Source organism: Oncorhynchus kisutch, linkage group LG5, assembly GCF_002021735.2.
Source record: "Oncorhynchus kisutch isolate 150728-3 linkage group LG5, Okis_V2, whole genome shotgun sequence".
Lineage (NCBI taxonomy): Eukaryota > Metazoa > Chordata > Actinopteri > Salmoniformes > Salmonidae > Oncorhynchus > Oncorhynchus kisutch.
Window position 1 is genome coordinate 67,925,720 of NC_034178.2, and position 24,047 is coordinate 67,949,766.

Sequence of the window (24,047 nt, forward strand, 5' to 3'; positions counted from 1 at the left end):
TTGGCAACATATCAAACATTTAACAACCAACGAATTAAAATTGCCTTTGAATGTAAAAAAATAAATAAAAGGAAATTGAAACCTCTGAATTTAGATAATCATTAAGAGTCTATTGATGCACACGTGCGTCAATCTCAGTAACATCATTTTAAAAATCCCTAGCAAAATCCGTATATAATGGCCTTCCACATCCTCAGTGGAAGGTGGCCGAGCTACAGCAACGTTTGTCAGACCATGAGATGTCCCGAAAATGTCTTCTCACCAAAAATTACCATTTGGCGCTTTGCTCACCACAAGTGTCACGAAACTCATCTGAAGGTAACCCATACCAATGAATGGAAGTATGGAGATAGTTTTGTGCCAACAAAAATAAGGGGTTAAATATGTGTCCCAAAAACTCATTCCTTCTGATAAATATTTTGACTGTCCTTGTTTTTGTTAATTTATGAATGCGTTATACTGTGGTGTTTCTATGGGCTTTAGTAGTGAAGCACAAATTCTATATTTTTTGTATACCTAAAGGGGTCCTACAATTCAAAACCAAATCGCTAAATGATCCATGGTATGACCATCTTAAAACAATTCTATTTGTTCTCTTAGTAGAATCCACCCCCTTTTTTACAATTCTCATAATGAAATGCAGTCATACGCTCTGAATTGAAGAGGCAAGTCAAAGAGCATGGGAGCATGGGAGTGACCCAGTCACCAAGCAAGACAAGCAACCAGGGAAAGTCACTCTGCTGCATTTCCCCAGTGACGTCGCCAGAGCCCTCTCCCAGCCTCACAGTTATAAAACGAGGCTTAATGAATTGAAGCTATACATGATGTATGTATGCCCCAGCACTGCTCCAAGTTCAAAAATGAATTGAATGTCATCTCTGATCTTGTACTGTAAGTGACTAGAATCTCTTAGATTTTTTTTGCATGAAAGCTATGAAAGAGAAGGAGATTAAGTTTCAGCCTCCACATCTGACATGTTGTTGTTGTTTTGATAAATGTTTAGGATTCAAACAAACTGCCACACTGTGTTGTAATGTGTTGGAGAAATGCAATTTTTTAACATAACCCCTGGTTATTGACTCATAAGGTTGTTGTATTTCTGGGTAGCCGAGTACTAGTTAGCCTGCGAAGAATTGTTGTGGGTGACTTTCCAGGACAGTTTTTATTGGTTTATTTTGGTTTGGTCATTCTATCACACAGGCTCTGTAGTGAACAAGACTTTGGTCTGTGCTTTGCCGGTGCAGTGGAAAATTCTCATTGGGGTTTTGAGTACACACACACATTGCCTTGAAAGCATAGCAGTCAACACCCCACCAGTGAGGTTGCCTCGGCCACTCCCCCCCCCCCCTCTCTCTCTATTTCTATCTCTTCCTCCAGCCCAGCCCTGCTTCCTTTCACAGCATTGACAGAACTGACACACTTTGGCCTGGACCAATCACAGTTCAGCTAGGTCCCCTCAGATGTGGGTGCAGGCTACGCAGGCTGGGGTCTACCAGAAGTCTTTCTCGGGACAGAGAACTGTGGGTGGTTCAGTTGAACAGTAGGCTATCTGAGAGAACTTTGGGTGGTTCAGTTGAACAGTAGGCTATCTGAGAGAACTTTGGGTGGTTCAGTTGAACAGTAGGCTATCTGAGAGAACTTTGGGTGGTTCAGTTGAACAGTAGGCTATCTGAGAGAACTTTGGGTGGTTCAGTTGAACAGTAGGCTATCTGAGAGAACTTTGGGTGGTTCAGTTGAACAGTAGGCTATCTGAGAGAACTTTGGGTGGTTCAGTTGAACAGTAGGCTATCTGAGAGAACTTTTTGCTTTCTAGTATTTTCTGGGGAGTCTCTCTCAGTTCTCTGTGTCACTGTGCCTGAGCTCTGAGCTTAGGGCTGTAAGAGACAGTACCTTTGGGCTGTGCAGGCAGTGTCTAACTGTGGGCTATAAGGGGTTGTAAAGGTTTTGCCTTACTGTGGGCTGGATGGCTGAGCTGGTGAGAGTGAGGAAGAAACATCTCCAGACACCTATCTCCAGGTAAGAGAAGGGGGAGAAAAAGTGAGTAGCAATGAATTTCTGAACCTTATTAACCTTTCCTGTCTGTGATAAGGTAGGAAGTAAGGTGTTATACTGTACATACTGAGGTTACTGTAATATCCTGGGGTTACTGTGCATACTGAGATAACTGTGCATATTGAGGTTACTGTAACATCCTGAGGATATTGTGACATCCTGAGGTTACTGTAACATCCTGAGGTTACTGTACATACTCAGGTTACTGTACATACTCAGGTTACTGTAACATCCTGAGGTTACTGTACATACTGAGGTTACTGTACTTGCTCTACAGAGGTTACTGTAAAATCTTGAGGTTACTGTAACATCTTGAGGTTACTGTAGCATCTTGAGGTTACTGTAACATCCTGAGGTTACTGTAACATTCTGCGGTTACTGTAACATCTTGAGGTTACTGTAACATCCTGAGGTTGCTGTAACATCCTGTGGTTACTGTAACATCTTGAGGTTACTGTAACATCCTGAGGTTACTGTAACATCCTGAGGTTACTGTAACATCTTGAGGTTACTGTAACATCCTGAGGTTACTGTAACATCCTGAGGTTACTGTAATATCTTGAGGTAACTGTAAAATCCTGAGGTTACTGTAACATCCTGAGGTTACTGTAACATCCTGGGGTTACTGTAACATCTTGAGTTTACTGTAACATCCTGAGGTTACTGTACATCCTGAGGTTACTGTATATACTAAAGTTACTGTAACATGATGAGGTTACTGTGCATACAGAGGTTACTGTACATACTGAGGTTACTGTATATACTGACTCAGGTTACTGTACATACTGAGGTTACTGTAAAATCCTGAGGTTACTGTACATACTGTACTGAGATTACTGTACATACTGTAACATATGTGCTGCGTCAAGGTCTGAGGACACAATGTCTCTCTGTATGGCATGCGGACTGAAACAGTCTACTGCTTTTGTTTCATGAATCTGTCTGCTTGTTGATTTCTTTGTCGGTCCGTCCCTCATTAGGCTGTTCTCCGCTTTGTAATGTGGTTGTGAGACCTTTATTTTAACAATTGATATGCATAACCGTGACGTGTTTAGTTTGGAGTTTAGAGTGATAGGACGTGCCACGCTTCTCTGTACAACTCCTCACTGCTCCTCGCTGCTCCTCGCTGCTCCTCGCTGCCCCTCACTGCTCCTCGCTGCTCCTCGCTGCTCCTCGCTGCTCCTCGCTACTCCTCGCTATTCCTCGCTGCTCCTCGCTGCTCATCGCTGCTCCTTGCTGCTCATCGCTACTCATCGCTGCTCCTCGCTGCTCATCGCTGCTCCTCGCTGCTCCTCGTTGTTCCTCGCTGCTCCTCACTGCCCCTTATTCCAAGATGGCATAGCCGTAGCAGGTCTGTTTGTCTTATCCCGTCAAGTCCCATTTATATATTTTTTCTTAGTATATATTTCCTATATATATATATATAGATATATAGATATATATATATATTTTTTAAATCTCAATTTCCATCATCGGACTGAACATACTCTCCTGCAACCGCCTCACCCAATGTGGTATGGATCTGCTATTTATTACACTTTAGAAACGGAACTCCTCATCAGCAGCTAGCCAGCTAACTAGCTACTAGCTAGTAGTCAGTTAGTCACTGCTAGCGGTCATCACCGTTAATTCGGACATCAGCCAGCTTCAGCCGGGTCAATTTCTGCCAGTCTGCACAGCGCGATATCAACCCATAGCATATCGGCTGCTTTTTCTCCACCTCATCTCCGGATTCCTTCCACAAGCTCTGAACCTTTACACCGGATCATCATAGCTAGCTAGCTGCTATCCGAGTGGCTACTCCTGGCTAACGTCTCTGTCCCGAAGCAAGCACCAGTTAGCCTGGAGCTAACCTCGAGCTAGGCCTGTCTCCCGTCTAGCTGAAGAGGTCCATCAGCCAATTCTTGGGCTACAATACTATTTTGCCAATTGGCCTGGACCCTTACACAGCCGACACGGAGCCCCACCGATCCATCACGCCTGGTCGGCCAACGTAACCGTCCAAGGGGGTTTCAACAGGCTTTTCCGTTGTGACGTCCCCCGAAGGCCCATCTATTAGCCTGCTAACTGTCTGAATCGCCGTGACTCCAGCTCGCCTAGCTATTCACTCGACCCAATGATCACTTGGCTACACATGCCTCTCCCTAATGTCAATATGCCCTGTCTATTGCAGTTTTGGTCTGTGATTATTGTCTTATTTCACTGTAGAGCCTCCAGAACTGCTCAATATGCCTTAGTTAGCCCTTCTGTTCCACCCCCCATACATGCAGTGACCTCACCTGGCTTAAACGGTGCCTTTAGAAACAAAATCTCTCTCATCGTCACTCAATGGCTAGGTTTACCTCCACTGTATTCACATCCTACCATACCCTTGTCTGTACATTATGCCTTGAATCGATTCTTCCGCGCCCAGAAATCTGCTCCTTTAACTCTCTGTTTCCGAACACACTAGGCGACCAGTTCTTATAGCCTTTAGCCGTACCCTTATCCTACTCCTCTTCTGTTCCTCTGGTGATGCAGAGGTTAACCCAGGCCCTGAAGCCCCCAGCTCCACTCCCATTCCCCAGGCGCTCTCATTTGTTCATTTCTATAACCGTAAAATCCTTGGTTTCATGCATGTTAACATCTGAAGCCTCCTCCCTACATTTGTTTTACTCACTGCTTTAGCACACTCCACCAACCCTGATGTCCTAGCCATGTCTGAAACTTGGCTTAGGAAGGCCACCAAAAATCCTGAAATTTCCATCCCTAACTAATAACATTTTCCGACAAGATAGAACTGCCAAAGGGGGTGGAGTTGCAATCTACTGCAGAGATAGACTGCAGAGTTCTGTCAAACTTTCCAGGTCCATACTCAAACAATTCGAACCACTAATTTAAAAAATTACTCTCTCCAGAAATAAGCCGCCTGCTACCGACCCCCCTCAGCTCCCAGCTGTGCCCTGGACACCATTTGTGAATTGATCGCCCCCCCATCTAGCTTCAGAGTTTGTTCTGTTAGGTGACCTAAACTGGGATATGCTTAACACCCTGGCAGTCCTACAATCTAAGCTAGATGCCCTCAATCTCACACAAATCATCAAGTAACCCACCAGGTACAACCCTAAATCTGTAAACAAGGGCACCCTCATAGATGTCATCCTGACCAACTGGCCCTCCAAATACACTGCTGTCTTCAACCAGGATCTCAGCGATCACTGCCTCATTGCCTGTATCCACTACGGATCCGCAGTCAAACGACCACCCCTCATCACTGTCAAACGCTCCCTAAAATACTTCTGCGAGCAGGCCTTTCTAATCGACCTGGCCCGGGTATCCTGGAAGGATATTGACCTCATCCCATCAGTTGAGGATGCCTGGTCATTCTTTAAAAGTAACTTCCTCACCATTTTAGATAAGCATGCTCTGTTCAAAAAATGCAGAACTAAGAACAGATATAGCCCTTGGTTCACTCCAGACCTGACTGCCCTCAACCAACACAAAAACATCCTGTGGCGGACTGCAATAGCATCGAATAGTCCCCGCGATATGCAACTGTTCAGGGAAGTCAGGAACCAATACACGCAGTCAGTCAGGAAATCAAAGGCCAGCTTCTTCAGGCAGAAATTTGCATCCTGTAGCTCTAAATCCAAAAGGTTCTGGGACACTGTAAAGTCCATGGAGAACAAGAGCACCTCCTCCCAGCTGCCCACTGCACTGAGGCTAGGTAACACGGTCACCACTGATAAATCCATGATTATCGAAAACTTCAACAAGCATTTCTCATGCCTTTCTCCTGGCTACTCCAACCTCGACCAACAGCCACAGGGTTCAATTCTCGGGCCGACTCTTTTCTCTGTATATATATATATATCAATGATGTTGCTCTTGCTGCGGGCGATTCCCTGATCCACCTCTACGCAGACGACACCATTCTGTATACTTCCGACCCGTCCTTGGATACTGTGCTATCTAACCTTCAAACGAGCTTCAATGCCATACAACATTCCTTCCGTGGCCTCCAACTGCTCTTAAACGCTAAATCCATGCTTTTTAACCGTTCGCTGCCTGCACACGCACGCCCGACTAGCATCACCACCCTGGATGGTTCCGACCTAGAATATGTTGACATCTATAAGTACCTAGGTGTCTGGCTAGACTGTAAACTCTCCTTCCAGACTCATAGTAAACATCTCCAATCTAAAATAAAATCAAGAATCAGCTTTTTATTCCGTAACAAAGCCTCCTTCACTCACGTCGCCAAACTTACCCTAGTAAAACTGACTATCCTACCGATCCTCGACTTCGGCGATGTCATCTACAAAATAGCTTCCAATACTCTACTCAGCAAACTGGATGCAGTTTATCACAGTGCCATCTGTTTTGTTACTAAAGCACCTTATACCACCCACCACTGCGACCTGTATGCTCTAGCCGGCTGGCCCTCGCTACATATTCGTCGCCAGACCCACTGGCTCCAGGTCATCTACAAGTCCATGCTAGGTAAAGCTCCGCCTTATCTCAGTTCACTGGTCACGATGGCAACACCCACCCTTAGCACAAGCTCCAGCAGGTGTATCTCACTGATCATCCCTAAAGCCAACACCTCATTTGGCCGCCTTTCATTCCAGTTCTCTGCTGCCTGTGACTGAAACGAATTGCAAAAATCGCTGAAGTTGGAGACTTTTATCTCCCTCACCAACTTCAAACATCTGCTATTTGAGCAGCAAACCGATCGCTGCAGCTGTACATAGTCTATCGGTAAATAGCCCACCCAATTTGACCTACCTCATCCCCATACTGTTTATATTTATTTACTTTTCTGCTCTTTTGCACACCAATATCTCTACCTGTACATGACCATGATCATTTATCACTCATTTATCACTTGTAATTATTCGCCTACCTCCTCATGCCTTTTGCACACAATGTATATAGACTCTCTTTTTTTCTACTGTGTTATTGACTCGTTAATTGTGTACTCCATGTGTAACTCTGTGTTGTCTGTTCACACTGCTATGCTTTATCTTGGCCAGGTCGCAGTTGCAAATGAGAACTTGTTCTCAACTAACCGACCTGGTTAAATAAAGGTGAAATAAAATAAAATAAATACTGGACTGAGGTTACTGCAACATCCTGAGGTTACTGTACATCCTTGGGTTACTGTGACATACTGAGGTTACTGTACAATCCTGAGGTTACTGTAAAATCCTGAGGTTACTGTACATACTCTACTGAGGTTACAGCACATACTCTACTGAGGTTACAGTACATACTCTACTGAGTTTACTGTACATACTCTACTGAGGTTACTGCACATACTCTACTGAGGTTACAGTACATACTCTACTAAGGTTACTGTAACATCCTGAGGTTACTGTAACATCCTGAGGCTACTGTACTTATGGAGGTTACTGTAACATACTGAGGTTACTGTAACATACTGAGGTTACTGTAAATCCTGAGGTTACCATACATACTCTATTGGGGTTACTGTACTTGCTCTACTGAGGTTACTGTGACATCCTGAGGTTACTGTACATACTGAGGTTACTGTAAGATCCTGAGGTTACTGTACATACTGAGGTTACTGTACTTATGGACATTACTGTAACATCCTGAGGTTACTATGCACAATGAGCTTACTGTGCACAATGAGGTTACAGTGCATAATGAGGTTACTGTGCATAATGAGGTTACTGTACATACTGAGGTTACTGTACATCCTGAGGTTAATGTAACATCCTGAGGCTACTGTACTTATGGAGGTTACTGTAACATCCTAAAGTTACTGTACATACTCTACTGAGGTTACTGTACATACTCTACTGAGGTTTCTGTAACATCCTGAGGTTGCAGTACATACTCTACTGAGGTTACAGTAATACTCTACTGAGGTTACTGTAACATCCTGAGGTTGCAGTACATACTCTACTGAGGTCACTGTCATACTCTACTGAAGTTACTGTACATGCTCTACTGAGGTAACCGTACATGCTCTACTGAGGTTACTGTACATACTCTACTGAGTTTACAGTATATACTCTACTGAGGTTACAGTACATACTCTACGGAGGTTACTGTAAAATCCTGAGATCACTGTACATACTCTACTGAGGTTGCTGCACATACTCTACTGAGGTTACAGTACATACTCTACTGAGGTTACAGTAATACTCTACTGAGGTTACGGTAAAATCCTGAGGTCACTGTCATACTCTACTGAAGTTACTGTACATGCTCTACTGAGGTAACCGTACATACTCTACTGAGGTAACCGTACATACTCTACTGAGGTAACCGTACATACTCTACTGAGGTTACTGTACATACTCTACTGAGTTTACAGTATATACTCTACTGAGGTTACAGTACATACTCTATGGAGGTTACTGTAAAATCCTGAGGTCACTGTACATACTCTACTGAGGTTACTGCACATACTCTACTGAGGTTACAGTACATACTCTACTGAGGTTACTGTAAAATCCTGAGGTCACCGTATGTACTCTACTGAGGTCACCGTACATAATCTACAGAGGTTACTGTACATACTCTATTGAGGTTACAGCACATAATCTATTGAGGTTACTGTACATACTCTACTGAGGTTGCCATACATACACTACTGAGGTTACTGTACATACTCCACTGAGGTTACCATACATACTCTACTGAGGTTACTGTACATACTCTTCTGAGGTTACAGTACATACTCTATTGAGGTTACTGTACATACTCTACTGAGGTTACAGTACATACTCTACTGATGTTACTGTAAAATCCTGAGGTCACTGTACATACTCTACTGCGGTTACTGTACATACTCTACTGAGGTTACAGTACATACTCTACTGAGGTTACTGTACATACTCTACTGAGGTTACTGTACATACTCTACTGAGGTTACCATACATACTCTACTGAGGTTACAGTACATACTGAGATATTACAACTGGTAATGTATCTTCTGAAACTGAGACGGTACATTAAACGCATGTTTTCCTTCCTCTTAGATCCACAACAAAGCAGCCACATTATCAAGCAGATTATTCTAAATTCCTCATCAAGCATGAAGCCCTCCCGCTGTGTCGCAGCCTTCCCATGCCTGCTATTTTAATGACTGGGCAGCTTTCAGAACCCCCTCGCTGACGTGTGATGAACACACAAGCGGCTCATGTCACTTTCACAGAGTTGACGCCGTCTTCATTTGTTGGCTAACAGTGCAACTGTGATTAGAAATGAAGTGATTGTGGTCCCACCGTGACTAACCTCTTCATAATGCATTCTAAGTACATATGCTGTGCATAACGCATTATAATGCAGGATAGATCTTAATAGCTGCTCATAAACATCTATAACAACATTCATAGAGCATTATGAGTAGGCAGCTCAATTGTTAAGCACGAGAACTTGAACACTCATAAACCCTATTTTATGAGAAATGGATTATCACCATCCCTTAAATCAATTTTCAAATGCCAGTGGTTCTTTTTGAACCCTTGAAGTGCAGTGTAGTCTACTCAGGGGGTATTTTATGTTCTAAGATTGGCATATGAGGTCAGAGCAATAGTATGTGAGTTAGTGTTACTGATTTCCCTGTCAATTTTATTTCCTGTGAAAGTATTTTGCCTTGGGGGGGCTGTAGATTTAGCCTGGGCTGTGTTGTGTTTGATCCAGCGCGTATAGGCTACATATTTTTTCATTTATTCTTGATTTAGTAACTGTAGACCATAATGAATAGCAGCCTTATAACAGAAATGTAGTGAAACACTGGTGGTGTCATGAGTCAGTTTGAAGCACCAACTAGTAACGCACCAGAGAAAAAGTTCAGATATGCATTATATATGGTGAAAAGCACTTACTGTATGTATCGCTAGGAAGCACTATCAGCATTCTATGAGCTTTCCATCTGGATTCTATCAGTGTTCTATGAGCATTCCATCTGGATTCTATCAGTGTTCTATGAGCATTCCATCTGGGTTCTATCAGCCTTCTATGAGCATTCCATCTGGATTCTATCAGTGTTCTATGAGCATTCCATCTGGATTCTATCAGCCTTCTATGAGCATTCCATCTGGATTCTATCAGTGTTCTATGAGCTTTCCATCTGGATTCTATCAGCCTTCTATGAGCATTCCATCTGGATTCTATCAGTGTTCTATGAGCATTCCATCTGGATTCTATCAGCCTTCTATGAGCATTCCATCTGGATTCTATCAGTGTTCTATGAGCATTCCATCTGGATTCTATCAGTGTTCTATGAGCATTCCATCTGGATTCTATCAGTGTTCTATGAGCATTCCATCTGGATTCTATCAGCATTCTATCAGCACTCAATCAGCCGATTCGACCCTTTGAATTGATATACACTAAATATATAAAAGTATGTTGACACCCCTTCAAATGACTGGATTTGGCTACTTCAGCCACACCTGTTGCTGACAGGTGTATAGAATTGAGCACACAGCCATGCACAAACGTTGGCATATTTATTCATTTATTTTACCTTTATTTAACTGCATAGATTACCATTTGCAGCAGAATGGCCTTACTGAAGAGCTCAGTGACTTTCAACATGACACCGTCATAGTATGCCACCTTTCCTACAAGCCAGTTCGTCAAATTCCAGCCCTGCTAGAGCTGCCCCGGTCAACTGTAAGTGCTGCTTTGGGAAGTGGTAAGCCACACAAGCTCACAGAACGGGATCACCAACTGCTGAATAGCGTAGTGCGTCTGTCCTTTGTTGCAACACTCACCACCGAGTTCCAAACTGCCTCTGGAAGCAATGTCAACACAAGAACTGTTCATTGGGAGCTTCATGAAATGGGTTTCCATGGCCGAACAGCCGCATACAAGCCTAAGATCACCATGCTCAAAGCGTTGGCTGAAGTGGTGTAAAGCTTGTTGCCATTGGACTCTGCAGCAGTGGAAGCGTGTTTTCTGAAGTGATGAATCACACTTCACAATCTGGCAGTCCGACGGACAGGTTTTGCTTATGCCAGGAGAACACTACCTGCCCCAATGCATAGTGCCAACTGTAAAGATTGGTGGAGGAGGAATAATGGTCTGGGACTTTTATTTTCATGGTTCGGGCCCCTTAGTTCCAGTGAAGGGAAAGCTTAATACTACAGTATACAATAACATTCTAGATGATTCTGTGCCTTCAACTTTGTGGCAACAGTTTGGGGAAGGCCCTTTCCTGTTTCAGGATGACAATACCTCCGTGCACAAAGCGAGGTCCAAACAGAAATGGTTTGTTGAGATCGGTGTGGAAAAACTTGATTGGCCTGCACAGAGCCCTGACCTCAACCAATGTTCCCTCTAATTCTAATTGACCTGCCAATGCATTGTTGTTCTGGACATTTATTTAAATTATATTTGAAAATTTGAGGTAGGCTATAGGATCACAGGCTATAATAGATCCGTTGTTGTATTGCTTGTGAGGCACAGCCGTACAATTAAATCATTTGTTTTTTATTTTTTATTTTACTGGGCTGATGGTGAATGCATCTGATGGTCAGTCTCAGCATGCCTTCACTCTCCCTTTCCTCCACTGACACTGATCAAAAAAGGACACAGTATTCAAACTCTAAACATTTTTTGTAATCTCACAGTATCGATTTTTCAGTAACAATCTTTTATGCCTGTTATGTTACTGAGACATCCGATTGGACAGCAGCAGGCCTATAGTGCACTTGATTTACTCTCTGGGAAGACAGAGTTCGTACCTTCAGACACTTTAAATGATTACAAATGGCAACAATTGGCCTACCCTGCGTGCAGGGCAGCTGAATCGGGTGCACCTACTGCCAACAGCCCGAGACGAATACAAATAATAGGAACACAAGGCTTTATAGTTGGGTTTTTACAGAAATGTTCGGTGATCGAATAGGAATGCCTTGGAGATCAACCAGTCGATCGTGATCGACCGGTTGGTGACCACTCCTCTAGAAAGTTAAGTAAAGTTCAAGCTTGTGCTTCTCTCCGTGGGCTGATATTTGACCTCCACCCCATCGAACACCTTTGGGATGAATTGGAAAGCCGACTGCTAATTGCTCAACATCAGTGCCTGACCTCACTAATGCTCTTGTGGCTGAATGGAAGTAATTCTCCGCAGCAATGTCCAACATCTAGTGGAGAACCTTCCCAGAAGAGTCGAGGCTGTTATAGCAGCAAAGGGGGACCAACTCCATATTAATGCCCATGATTTTGCAATGAGATATTCGATGTGCAGGTGTCCACATACTTTTGGTCATGTACTGTATCTAATTCTGTATGCATGCCATTTTAAGACAATGTGGTGGCCGTATAACCAAATGATGAAAAGTTTGGGCAGTTTTCCTATTTAATGGAAAATATGGGGCTAATGATAGAAAATGTGGGGCTAATGATAGAAAATGTGGGGCTAAAGATAGAAAATGTGGGGCTAAAGATAGAAAATGTGGGGCTAAAGATAGAAAATGTGGCGCTAAAGATAGAAAATGTGGGGCTAATGATAGAAAATGTGGGGCTAAAGATAGAAAATGTGGGGCTAAAGATAGAAAATATGGGGCTAAAGATAGAAAAGTATTACAACTCTTCCAAATGATTGATATTTATTAATTTTCTCTCTCTCTCTCTCTCTCTCTCTCTCTCTCTCTCTCTCTCTCTCTCTCTCTCTCTCTCTCTCTCTCTCTCTCTCTCTCTCCTTCCCCTCTCTCGCTGTCCCTCTCTCTCTCTCTCTCGCTCTTCTCCCCCCTCTCTCTTTCCCTCTCTCTCTCTCTCTCCCTCCATCTCTCTTTCTCTTTCTCTTTCTTTCTTTCTTTCTTTCTTTCTTTCTCTCTTTCCCTCTCTCTCTCTCTCTCGCGCTCTTCTACCCCCTCTCTCTCTCTCTCTCTCTCTCTCTCTCTCTCTCTCTCTCTCTCTCTCTCGCTCTTCTCCCCCTCTCTCTCGTTCCCTCTCTCCCAGTTTCCCCGACCTTTCATCCTATTGTCAAAGCATTGCCAGCTCATAATATTGAACCACAACATACAAACACAAGGCTTTTGGGGGGGAAATTGCTTAGTAATTGCTCCCATCATATACCTGACTGTGTTTTGAAAACACTGCTGTCTTACTGAATATCTTGTTGTTGATGATAGTGTTGTGCTATGACAGGAACCAAGGTTATTCATCAACAAAATGTCGTCCTCCACTCCTACTTTAAATTAAACCCAACTTTAAAGGCTTAAAAGCTTTGATGAAGGTCGTGAGGCTGATACTAAGCAAGTGCAGTGTGCAGTATTTTCTTTCCTCTAAAAGTTAATTAGTAACACCATCATAAATCCTTTATATTGCCTATATCATGTGTAAAGTGCTTACGAAGACTTGTGGGACTCTCTTTCCAGGCTGAGGTGTATGGTCAAGCAATTGGAAGAGAAAGATGTGGACTTCGAAAATCTGAAGAAGAACTTGGACTACACAGCATCCTTACTGGAAGCTGTTTACATTGATGGAACCAGGTACAGTGTGGCCTTTAGTGTGATTATATTGTATGATACTGTAAGCCCCTACTGCCTGCTTAAGGCCTGAAACGCATATACACACACCAACTATATCAGCATATCCTTGTTTCCACTCTGAACACAATGCTCCACATTATGTGTTGTCTATATTTCATATTTGAGCCATAAGGTGTTCCAAGGCAACCATGTCTACTTGTCTATATTTAGTATTTCCCCTTAGCCACCATGTCTCCTTTGATATGACCTCAAAGCACCTTGATGAAGGCTGTGATGAAGGCTGTGATGATCGATATGAAGATGGCTGTAATGAAGGATGTAAAGAAAGATATGAAGATGGCTGTAATGAAGGATATAAAGATGGCTGTAATGAAGGCTGTGATGAAGGCTGTGGTGAAGGCTGTAATGAAGGATATGAAGATGGCTGTAATGAAGGCTGTGGTGAAGGCTGTAATGAAGGCTATAATGAAGGATATGAAGATGGCTGTAATGAAGGCTGTGGTGAAGGCTGTAATGAAGGCTATAATGAAGGATATGAAGATGGCTGTAATGAAGGCTGTGGTGAAGGCTGTAATGAAGGCTGTAATGAAGGATATGAAGATGGCTGTAATGAAGGCTGTGGTGAAGGCTGTAATGAAGGCTATAATGAAGGATATAAAGATGGCTGTAATGAAGGCTGTGATGAAGGCTGTGGTGAAGGCTGTAATGAAGGCTGTAATGAAGGATATAAAGATGGCTGTAATGAAGGCTGTGATGAAGGGTAAAAAAAGAAGGCTGTAATGAAGGATATAAAGAAGTCTGTGATGAAGGGTAAAAAAGAAGGCTGTGATGAAGGATATAAAGAAGGCTGTGATGAAGGTTGTGATGAAGGCTGTGGTGAAGGGTATAAAGCAGGCTGTGATGAAGGCTGTGATGAAGGTTGTGATGTAGGTTGTGATGAAGATTGTGATGAAGGCTGTAATGAAGGAAATAAAGAACGCTGTGATGAAGGCTGTGGTGAAGGCTGTGATGAAGGGTATAAAGAAAGATTGTGATGAAGGCTGTGATGAAGGGTATAAAGAAGGCTGTGATGAAGGTTGTGATGAAGGTTGTGATGAAGGCTGTGATGAATGCTGTAATGAAGGAAATAAAGAAGGCTGTGATGAAGGGTATAAAGAAAGATTGTGATGAAGGCTGTGATGAAGGGTATAAAGAAGGCTGTGATGAAGGCTTGATGAAGGTTGTGATGAAGGCTGTGATGAAGGCTGTAATGAAGGAAATAAAGAAGACTGTGATGAAGGCTGTGATCAAGGCTGTAATGAAGGCTGCAATGTTTCCATCTACTTAAATGTGTCATTCAACAGAGTGTGATTGCTGTACCGCTTAGAATAAGGGAAACGAAAAAGAATGTGTCCCTGTCCCTGTTCCCATCACTGTCTCTCCTCTCTCAGGCAGGTCTGATTTGCTATCTCTCCTCATGCAGGTCTGATTTGCTCTCTCTTTCTCTCCTCTCTCAGGCAGGTCTGATTTGCTATCTCTCTTCAGGCAGGTCTAATTTGCTCTCTCTCCTCAGGCAGGTCTGATTTGCTCTCTCTTTCTCTCTCCTCTCAGGCAGGTCTGATTTGCTCTCTCTCTCCTCTCTCAGGCAGGTCTGATTTGCTCTCTCTCCTCTCTCAGGCAGGTCTGATTTTCTCTCTCTCTCCTCTCTGTCGTGTCTTTGGCTATGCCGGATTAAGAAATATGACATGCTATTCTATAAAATAATGTCTCCGTAATTAATATTACCTGATTGAGCTAATCATGTAAATGTAACTAGAGAGTCGGGCACCACAAAATAATATTTATAGAGCTGTTATCTTCCGAATAAACTCTTAAAGACCTAGTAATATTTTACATCAATAGCAGTCAACATTAATCTTCATCTTACTTCAGTCTCATCTGAAAGTTGTAAATTCTTAGTTATCTGCAAGAACCCTGGATAACAATTTGAATCAGCAATACAAAATTGGGTTTAATTATTTATTTACTAAATACCTAACTAATCACACAGAATTCACATACACACAATTAATCATAACTTGATTACAAATGACGTCATAAAGGAAAACGTCCCTAGCAGGCGGAACAGATATGACAGCTTGTTACACAAAGGAAAAGGGGCTGGGTTGAGTGAAAGAGAGGGAGACTGAGGAACAAAGGGAAAAAGCTGTGCTATCATAAATACAGTATCTTATGCATACTAAATTACCGCCCATTTGGAAAAGGAAAATGCAATAAATATTTACTCTGAGCTGCGCTTCAGTAGGTTGGTGGTAGATGGAAGGCCGTGTTGCCAAACCGAGTCCTCTGTCCTTTGAAGAATGTCTCTGGTTGTCAATTGATATGTTGTAGTAACATCGTTGTGTGATAGACGGGATACTCTGTCTGTTCCTTCCTACCCTGCATAACTCAACAGCTAGGAGGTATCACTGCTGTAGTGAAAAAGAGTTCAAAAGTTCATACCATTCGCAACCAAAGCTCATGCTGATGTTGGCTTCGTTCTGTTATTATCTGAACCATTCTGACATAGGACCGTCGCCCTCATATCCTCGGAACAGGAAGTTATGTTGACGTCAAGGCTTTATATAGGAAGGGATCAAAGGGGGGCGTGTTATAGTTTACAACCTCTGTCTCTTCACGTGGGCGGGCCACTGAGTGAGCAGCAATATCTTATGAAAACCCACATCTCACATTTTAGAAGCTAAAATCACATTTCATCCCATCACAAATCATTTCATATTCAAACATTTGATGTGTAGAGTTTCCACTGTAGAGTTTATGTCATCTTATCATTGATGAGAATGTCTCAGATGACAACCGAACTGACATCATATTCATTAAGTACCACCGCATATGTTCAATTGTTTGGATTACCAGAATATAGTTAATTTCCCCCCACATTCTGACGTTCCCAGAATCTCTTTGTTAAACCAGGGTTTTGCAAATGTAACTTCAGTAGGGTAGAGAGGAAAAAGGGGGGACATTTCTCAGGCAGGTCTGATTTGTCCTCTCTCTCCTCTCTCAGGCAAGTCTGATTTGCTCTCTCTCTGTCCTTTCAGACAGGGTCTGGACACAGAGGACGACCTCCAGAAGCTGCACTCTGATGGCGTGCCCACGGAGGTCACTGATTGGCTGGCTTCAACCTTCACTCAGAGGGCCCGCCACCCCGCCCGCCGCTCTGACGACAAACCAAAGTTCCGCAGCATCGTCCACGCAGTGCAGGCTGGGATCTTTGTCGAGAGGTAGACGGAAAACGTTATTATCTTCAATGTGGACATGAATTTGTAATATAAATTAAAGTAGGCTCGCCCTGGTCCTCCTCATTAATTTGTAATATAAATTAAAGTAGGCTCGCCCTGGTCCTCCTCATTAATTTGTAATATAAATTAAAGTAGGCTCGCCCTGGTCCTCCTCATTAATTTGTAATATAAAGTAAAGGAGGCTCGCCCTGGTCCTCCTCATTAATTTGTAATATAAAGTAAAGGAGGTTCGCCCTGGTCCTCCTCATTAATTTGTAATATAAAGTAAAGTAGGTTCGCCCTGGTCCTCCTCATTAATTTGTAATATAAAGTAAAGGAGGCTCGCCCTGGTCCTCCTCATTAATTTGTAATATAAATTAAAGTAGGCTCGCCCTGGTCCTCCTCATTAATTTGTAATATAAAGTAAAGTAGGCTCGCCCTGGTCTTCCTCATTAATTTGTAATATAAATTAAAGTAGGCTCGCCCTGGTCCTCCTCATTAATTTGTAATATAAAGTAAAGGAGGCTCGCCCTGGTCTTCCTCATTAATTTGTAATATAAATTAAAGTAGGCTCGCCCTGGTCCTCCTCATTAATTTGTAATATAAAGTAAAGGAGGCTCGCCCTGGTCCTCCTCATTAATTTGTAATATAAATTAAAGTAGGCTCGCCCTGGTCCTCCTCATTAATTTGTAATATAAATTAAAGTAGGCTCGCCCTGGTCCTCCTCATTAATTTGTAATATAAATTAAAGTAGGCTCGCCCTGGTCCTCCTCATTAATTTGTAATATAAATTAAAGTAGGCTCGCCCTGGTCCTCCTCATTAATTTGTAATATAAATTAAAGTAGGCTCGCCCTGGTCCTCCTCATTAATTTGTAATATAAAGTAAAGTAGGTTCGCCCTGGTCCTCCTCATTAATTTGTAATATAAAGTAAAGGAGGCTCGCCCTGGTCCTCCTCATTCATTTGTAATATAAAGTAAAGTAGGCTCGCCCTGGTCCTCCTCATTAATTTGAGAAAAACAATGCAACATTAAAAAACCCTCCTTCTATATAATGTTGTGAATGGGGTTTGTAAAGTGTGTGTCAGAGGGTCAGGATAAATTCACTTCCGTACATTTGCAGTGGAATTCTTGATCCACATTCTGTTATAACAAGGACATCACAGATTCACTACTGAAATTGTCCAATGCAAAACATTGAATCTGCTGTTGTTCCAGGATGTTCCGAAGGGCCTACACTGCTGCCATGCCTGACCAACCTGCAGCAGTAGTTAACTGTCTCAGGGTAAGAATATGTGATCTGTTATCATTTCTAAAGTCTTTAATTGGGCTACAACATAAGGAGCAGAGCCAGGAGTTTCCCTGACCGTATGACTACAGTATGAGATATCGACCTTATCAATTTCAGACTCCAATTCTTGAAAACCTCAATGTGCTTTGGACATAACAGATATCTGTTATCTATTTGTCTCTATGATCTCCATCTTTAGGACATTGACCGGTGGAACTTTGATGTGTTTGCCCTGAACACAGCCAGTGATGACCACGCACTACAGACGCTGGTCTTCGAGCTGGTGACACGATACGAACTCAACAGCAGATTCAAGGTCTCCACATATCACTTTGCACGTCCTTACTATTTTACCATAACTCCTTCTGTTTCTGGACAGCTGTAATTTTACATTAGCCTCTAAAAATGCTTTTCTCAGAGCCATAAACAGCTGATGCAAACACACATATTATTGTCTACCTTTCTTGCAGCCATGTATTTATACATTGTACAAATAATTATTAATCTCTCCTTTCTGTTTGCAACACATCTGTAGTGTGAGCTGTAAATTGGTTATGTCAGAGAGGATAATCTGTTCAAATGCAATGTAGTACTTAAAATGATTCCCATGTAAATGTAAGTATTCTGCTGATGACGTTTGCTGTGCTGTCAGAAAGCACATTAGTGTCACGCCCTGGTCTTAGTATTTTGTGTTTATATATTTATTTGGTCAGGCCAGGGTGTGACATGGGGTTATTTTGTGTTGTGTTGTGGTATTGGGGGTTTTAGTAGGTATTCTCAAACTGTTTCCATAAGTAGTACCCTAGAGGGCAGACTCAGACACAGGCCAGTTAGCTGATGTAGTGTGCTCGAACACAACAGATGAACTCTGTGTGAACTTTCCATGTCATAATGTGTGTTATTACAGATCCCAATCTCCTGTCTGATGTCCTTCTTGGAGAAGCTGGAGAAAGGCTACAGTAAACACAGCAACCCCTACCACAGCAGTGTCCACGCAGCCGACGTCACACAAACCCTACACTGTCTGCTCTTACGTACAGGACTAGTGGTACAGTACAGCTCGTCTTCTCTCAATTTATAACAAGTTATCCCTGTCATGTATTTGATTGTCACAGCTCAGGAAAGGACATTTCCCAAATTGTGTCTGCCTGGTCAGGTCAATGGCTACAGTGTATGCATGGACTTGTATGAAATAGCAGAAGAGTGTATTTGTATGCATATGTATGTGTATATTTATGTTTGTATATTTATATACATATGTGTATGTGTATATATATACACTGTTAATATATACCCCCAAAATATATGGGGTATTGGAAATGACGAAGACAATTACATTGATGGAATCTACAATCAAAAAAGGGGGGGGGGGGAATCCAATATAAATGTATTTACTGTAAACCAAGTTATGTATGTGAGGTTTATAACAAGGGTATCTGTGTGGGTCTCACATGCAGCACTGGTTGACTGAACTGGAGGTTCTGGCGTCCCTGTTTGCTGCGGCCATCCATGACTACGAACACACTGGAACTACCAACGACTTCCACATTCACACAAAGTAAGAAAAAGTCAAGTAAGATAAAGTCAAGTAAGATAAAGTAAAGTAAGAATTACTGAGGTGTTCGAAGATGCATTTGATTTCAGAGTGAGTGGGAGAGAGTGAAATCGAATCCACATTTTTCCCCAACTAAGATAAACAATGTGTATGTTTTATTCTCTGAATTTATTACAGTTTTTCTCAATTGCTAAGAACACTAAAACCCATTGGCTGAACAAAGTTCTCAGTTGCCTGGACTCATTTAGCTAATTATGTCTGTTGTCAATACCTTAAACCATTTCACATGATAAAACACAATTTGCAGATCTCACTTAGAATTTTCAGCAAAACTCCAAACACATTCTCATTCTCAAAACACATTCTGCACTCTCATGCACATGTCATCCATACTGGTAAACACAAGTGGCAACAATCAAATACAAATAGAGAACACATGTCATTGATTGAACACAACCACTCAAAATTGATTTATCTGTTTCAAATGATGTGACACAACCAATATAAGCCAGTTCAGAGAGCAAACAGGTTGTTGAAGGTGGGAAGGAGAAAGTCTGAGAATGGATACTGTAGTACAGTGCATTGTAGGCTGTATACTGTACAATGGACTAATTGTATGGCCCTGAACATTGTGCTTTCCATTTATTAACAGTACTGACTGCTCAATAGATTTTGACTGGTTGCAGGTTCATATCAACAAAGAACAAGAATTACAGTATCACAGAGACAAAGGACAAGTTTGTGAGATGCAGGGTACAGTACTGTAAAAATAGGGGTACAAGGAGGAGGAAGAACAAAAAACAAAATTGCAAAGAGCAAAGCAGAGTAGTAATTTCAGATCAATTTTGAGCTACTATGATAGAACATGTTTTCGTTCATCAAAAGACAATGACGGAAAAATATGAATATATTTTTAGATTAAAAATGTACTTCTCCCTGAGAATTGTATGTTTTGAACAATGTGTTTTCTATTTTTCTGTGTATTGTTTACTGACTGCTTGAGAGTGTATATAATTTTGATCACTTTGTTTATGATTTGAGAGCAGTGTTTGATTTTGAACACAGGTAAAACTGTTTTGAGGCGAATGTTTCATTTTGCAAGAGGAGACAGAGGTTATGTAAATAGTGCTTGAAGATGACGTTTTGTGTTTAATGTTTTCAGGAAATGGAGCATGGTTTCAGAAATTGTGTTTTAGCAATTGAGAAAAACTGTAAATGACTGAGGTGCTCAAAATGCATTACAGTAAAGAGTGGGAAATGGAGAGAGAGAGAGAGAAAGAGAGTGAGAGAGTGTGGGAGAGAGAGAGCAAGAGAGAGACAGAGCTAGAGAGTGTGTGTGCGTACTTGCATGTATGAGAGAGAGAGAGAGAGAGAGAGAGAGAGAGAGAGAGAGAGAAAGAGACTGAAAGAGACAGAAAGAGAGAGAAAAAAGAAAGCTCATCAAGAAAGAGAGAAGGGGAGAGAGAAAGAGACGGAAAGAGACAGAAAGAGACAGAGAGAGAGAAAGAGACTGAAAGAGACAGAAAGAGAGAGACAGAAAGAGACAGTGACAGAGAGAGAAAGAGAGAGAAAGTGACAGAGACAGAGAGAGAGAGAGAGATGCTTTCAGCTCCTATTCCTTCTTAAACAAACATATCTTATGGAGGGAAGCTGCTAATTTTAGCAGTAGATTTTCCACATAGAGACACAGAGGCACCTAAGAACTCTGTCTCCTGGCACACAGATCAACTCTTTATTTTGGGAACAAAAACACGAGGGCCTATCAACACTACAAAGAACAACGCTGTGATCACACTTCACCAGACCTGGCGCCAGGATACAGTGATTAAGGGGGCAGTTGAAATCGGCAAGGGGGAAACATTTTTGGGGGTTCTTACATTGGAATTAAATTGAATTCTGCTTTACCACAATAAACATAACATTTAAATAGAGAGACACTGACATCATAGAGTGCTTTCGAAATTTGTGGCATATATCTGCTGCACTGAATCAGTACAATGGACAGCGCCGTACAGATAGGACATTTTGGTCATGAATATAGGCTGCAAGATAGACAGGGAAATTCAGGGATTTCTATTTGCTGTCTAGTCATATGGTCTATCGCATTAGATGTTCTTTTATTTTTTTCTTGAAGGTGGATTAACTTTTTGCCTGAGAAATATGGATTGATAAAGAGTTCCATTCAGCTATGGCTCTATATAAAACTGTAGATTTAAGGCGATTTGTCCTTGGCTCGGGCTGTTTTAGCTGCCCTGAATTTGCATGTTTGGTTTGGTGCTTATGTGGGTTGCTAGTATGTAATAACTAGACTGAAAAATACTGTTTAAAAAATATATATATACAGTATAACATTCTGAAAGAAAATCAGAAGACTAGATAGTAATATGTTTTTAACATGAAGAAGCCATGAGAGATTCTGATCATATTTGGATAATATTAATACGGTCAGATAATCTGGCAGCCCTGTTTTGAGCAATGAAGTGCTAATCTGGCAGCCCTGTTTTGAGCAATGAAGAGCTAATTTGGCAGCCCTGTTTTGAGCAATGAAGAGCTAATCTGGCAGCCCTGTTTTGAGCAATGAAGAGCTAATCTGGCAGCCCTGTTTTGAGCAATGAAGAGCTAATTTGGCAGCCCTGTTTTTGAGCAATGAAGAGCTAATCTGGCAGCCCTGTTTTGAGCAATGAAGAGCTAATCTGGCAGCCCTGTTTTGAGCAATGAAGAGCTAATCTGGCAGCCCTGTTTTGAGCAATGAAGAGCTAATCTGTCAGCCCTGTTTTGAGCAATGAAGAGCTAATCTGGCAGCCCTGTTTTGAGCAATGAAGAGCTAATCTGGCAGCCCTGTTTTGAGCAATGAAGAGCTAATCTGGCAGCCCTGTTTTGAGCAATGAAGAGCTAATCTGGCAGCCCTGTTTTGAGCAATGAAGAGCTAATCTGGCAGCCCTGTTTTGAGCAATGAAGAGCTAATTTGGCAGCCCTGTTTTGAGCAATGAAGAGCTAATCTGGCAGCCCTGTTTTGAGCAATGAAGAGCTAATCTGGCAGCCCTGTTTTGAGCAATGAAGAGCTAATTTGGCAGCCCTGTTTTTGAGCAATGAAGAGCTAATCTGGCAGCCCTGTTTTGAGCAATGAAGAGCTAATCTGGCAGCCCTGTTTTGAGCAATGAAGAGCTAATCTGGCAGCCCTGTTTTGAGCAATGAAGAGCTAATCTGTCAGCCCTGTTTTGAGCAATGAAGAGCTAATCTGGCAGCCCTGTTTTGAGCAATGAAGAGCTAATCTGGCAGCCCTGTTTTGAGCAATGAAGAGCTAATCTGGCAGCCCTGTTTTGAGCAATGAAGAGCTAATCTGGCAGCCCTGTTTTGAGCAATGAAGAGCTAATCTGGCAGCCCTGTTTTGAGCAATGAAGAGCTAATCTGGCAGCCCTGTTTTGAGCAATGAAGAGCTAATCTGGCAGCCCTGTTTTGAGCAATGAAGAGCTAATCTGGCAGCCCTGTTTTGAGCAATGAAGAGCTAATCTGGCAGCCCTGTTTTGAGCAATGAAGAGCTAATTTGGCAGCCCTGTTTTGAGCAATGAAGAGCTAATTTGGCAGCCCTGTTTTGAGCAATGAAGAGCTAATTTGGCAGCCCTGTTTTTGAGCAATGAAGAGCTAATTTGGCAGCCCTGTTTTTGAGCAATGAAGAGCTAATTTGGCAGCCCTGTTTTTGAGCAATGAAGAGCTAATTTGGCAGCCCTGTTTTTGAGCAATGAAGAGCTAATCTGGCAGCCCTGTTTTGAGCAATGAAGAGCTAATTTGGCAGCCCTGTTTTTGAGCAATGAAGAGCTAATTTGGCAGCCCTGTTTTTGAGCAATGAAGAGCTAATTTGGCAGCCCTGTTTTTGAGCAATGAAGAGCTAATTTGGCAGCCCTGTTTTTGAGCAATGAAGAGCTAATTTGGCAGCCCTGTTTTTGAGCAATGAAGAGCTAATTTGGCAGCCCTGTTTTGAGCCTTTTGGAGCTTTTTTCTATCTTTCTTTGCTGCAGATGATCATATAACCAGACTACTCTAAGTGTGATAGGACCAGGGATTGAACATATAACTGGACAGTACTCTAAGTGTGATAGGACCAGGGACAGTACTCTAAGTGTGATAGGACCAGGGACAGTACTCTAAGTGTGATAGGACCAGGGACAGTACTCTAAGTGTGATAGGACCAAGGACAGTACTCTAAGTGTGATAGGACCAGGGATTGACCATATAACCAGACATTACTCTAAGTGTGATAGGACCAGGAATTGAACATATAACCAGACATTACTCTAAGTGTGATAGGACCAGTGATTGAACATATAACTGGAGGGTACTCTAAGTGTGATAGGACCAGGGATTGAACATATAACCAGACATTACTCTAAGTGTGATAGGACCAGGGATTGAACATATAACTGGACAGTACTCT

The 24,047-nt window shown here is 42.2% G+C and overlaps 1 protein-coding gene across 1 annotated transcript in view; it reads left to right on the plus strand.

Moving 5' to 3' along the window:
* Positions 1–1,499: 1,499 nt before the first annotated feature.
* The window catches only part of LOC109891454 (calcium/calmodulin-dependent 3',5'-cyclic nucleotide phosphodiesterase 1B), a 36,492-nt gene continuing 13,944 nt past the window's right edge, over positions 1,500–24,047 (plus strand). The window contains exons 1-7 of the mRNA XM_020484010.2: positions 1,500–2,016; positions 13,401–13,514; positions 16,592–16,774; positions 17,988–18,054; positions 18,260–18,376; positions 18,968–19,108; positions 19,518–19,618. Coding sequence (XP_020339599.1) covers positions 1,964–2,016; positions 13,401–13,514; positions 16,592–16,774; positions 17,988–18,054; positions 18,260–18,376; positions 18,968–19,108; positions 19,518–19,618 — 776 coding nt within the window. The 5' untranslated portion in view covers positions 1,500–1,963. The remainder of the gene's footprint in view (positions 2,017–13,400; positions 13,515–16,591; positions 16,775–17,987; positions 18,055–18,259; positions 18,377–18,967; positions 19,109–19,517; positions 19,619–24,047) is intronic.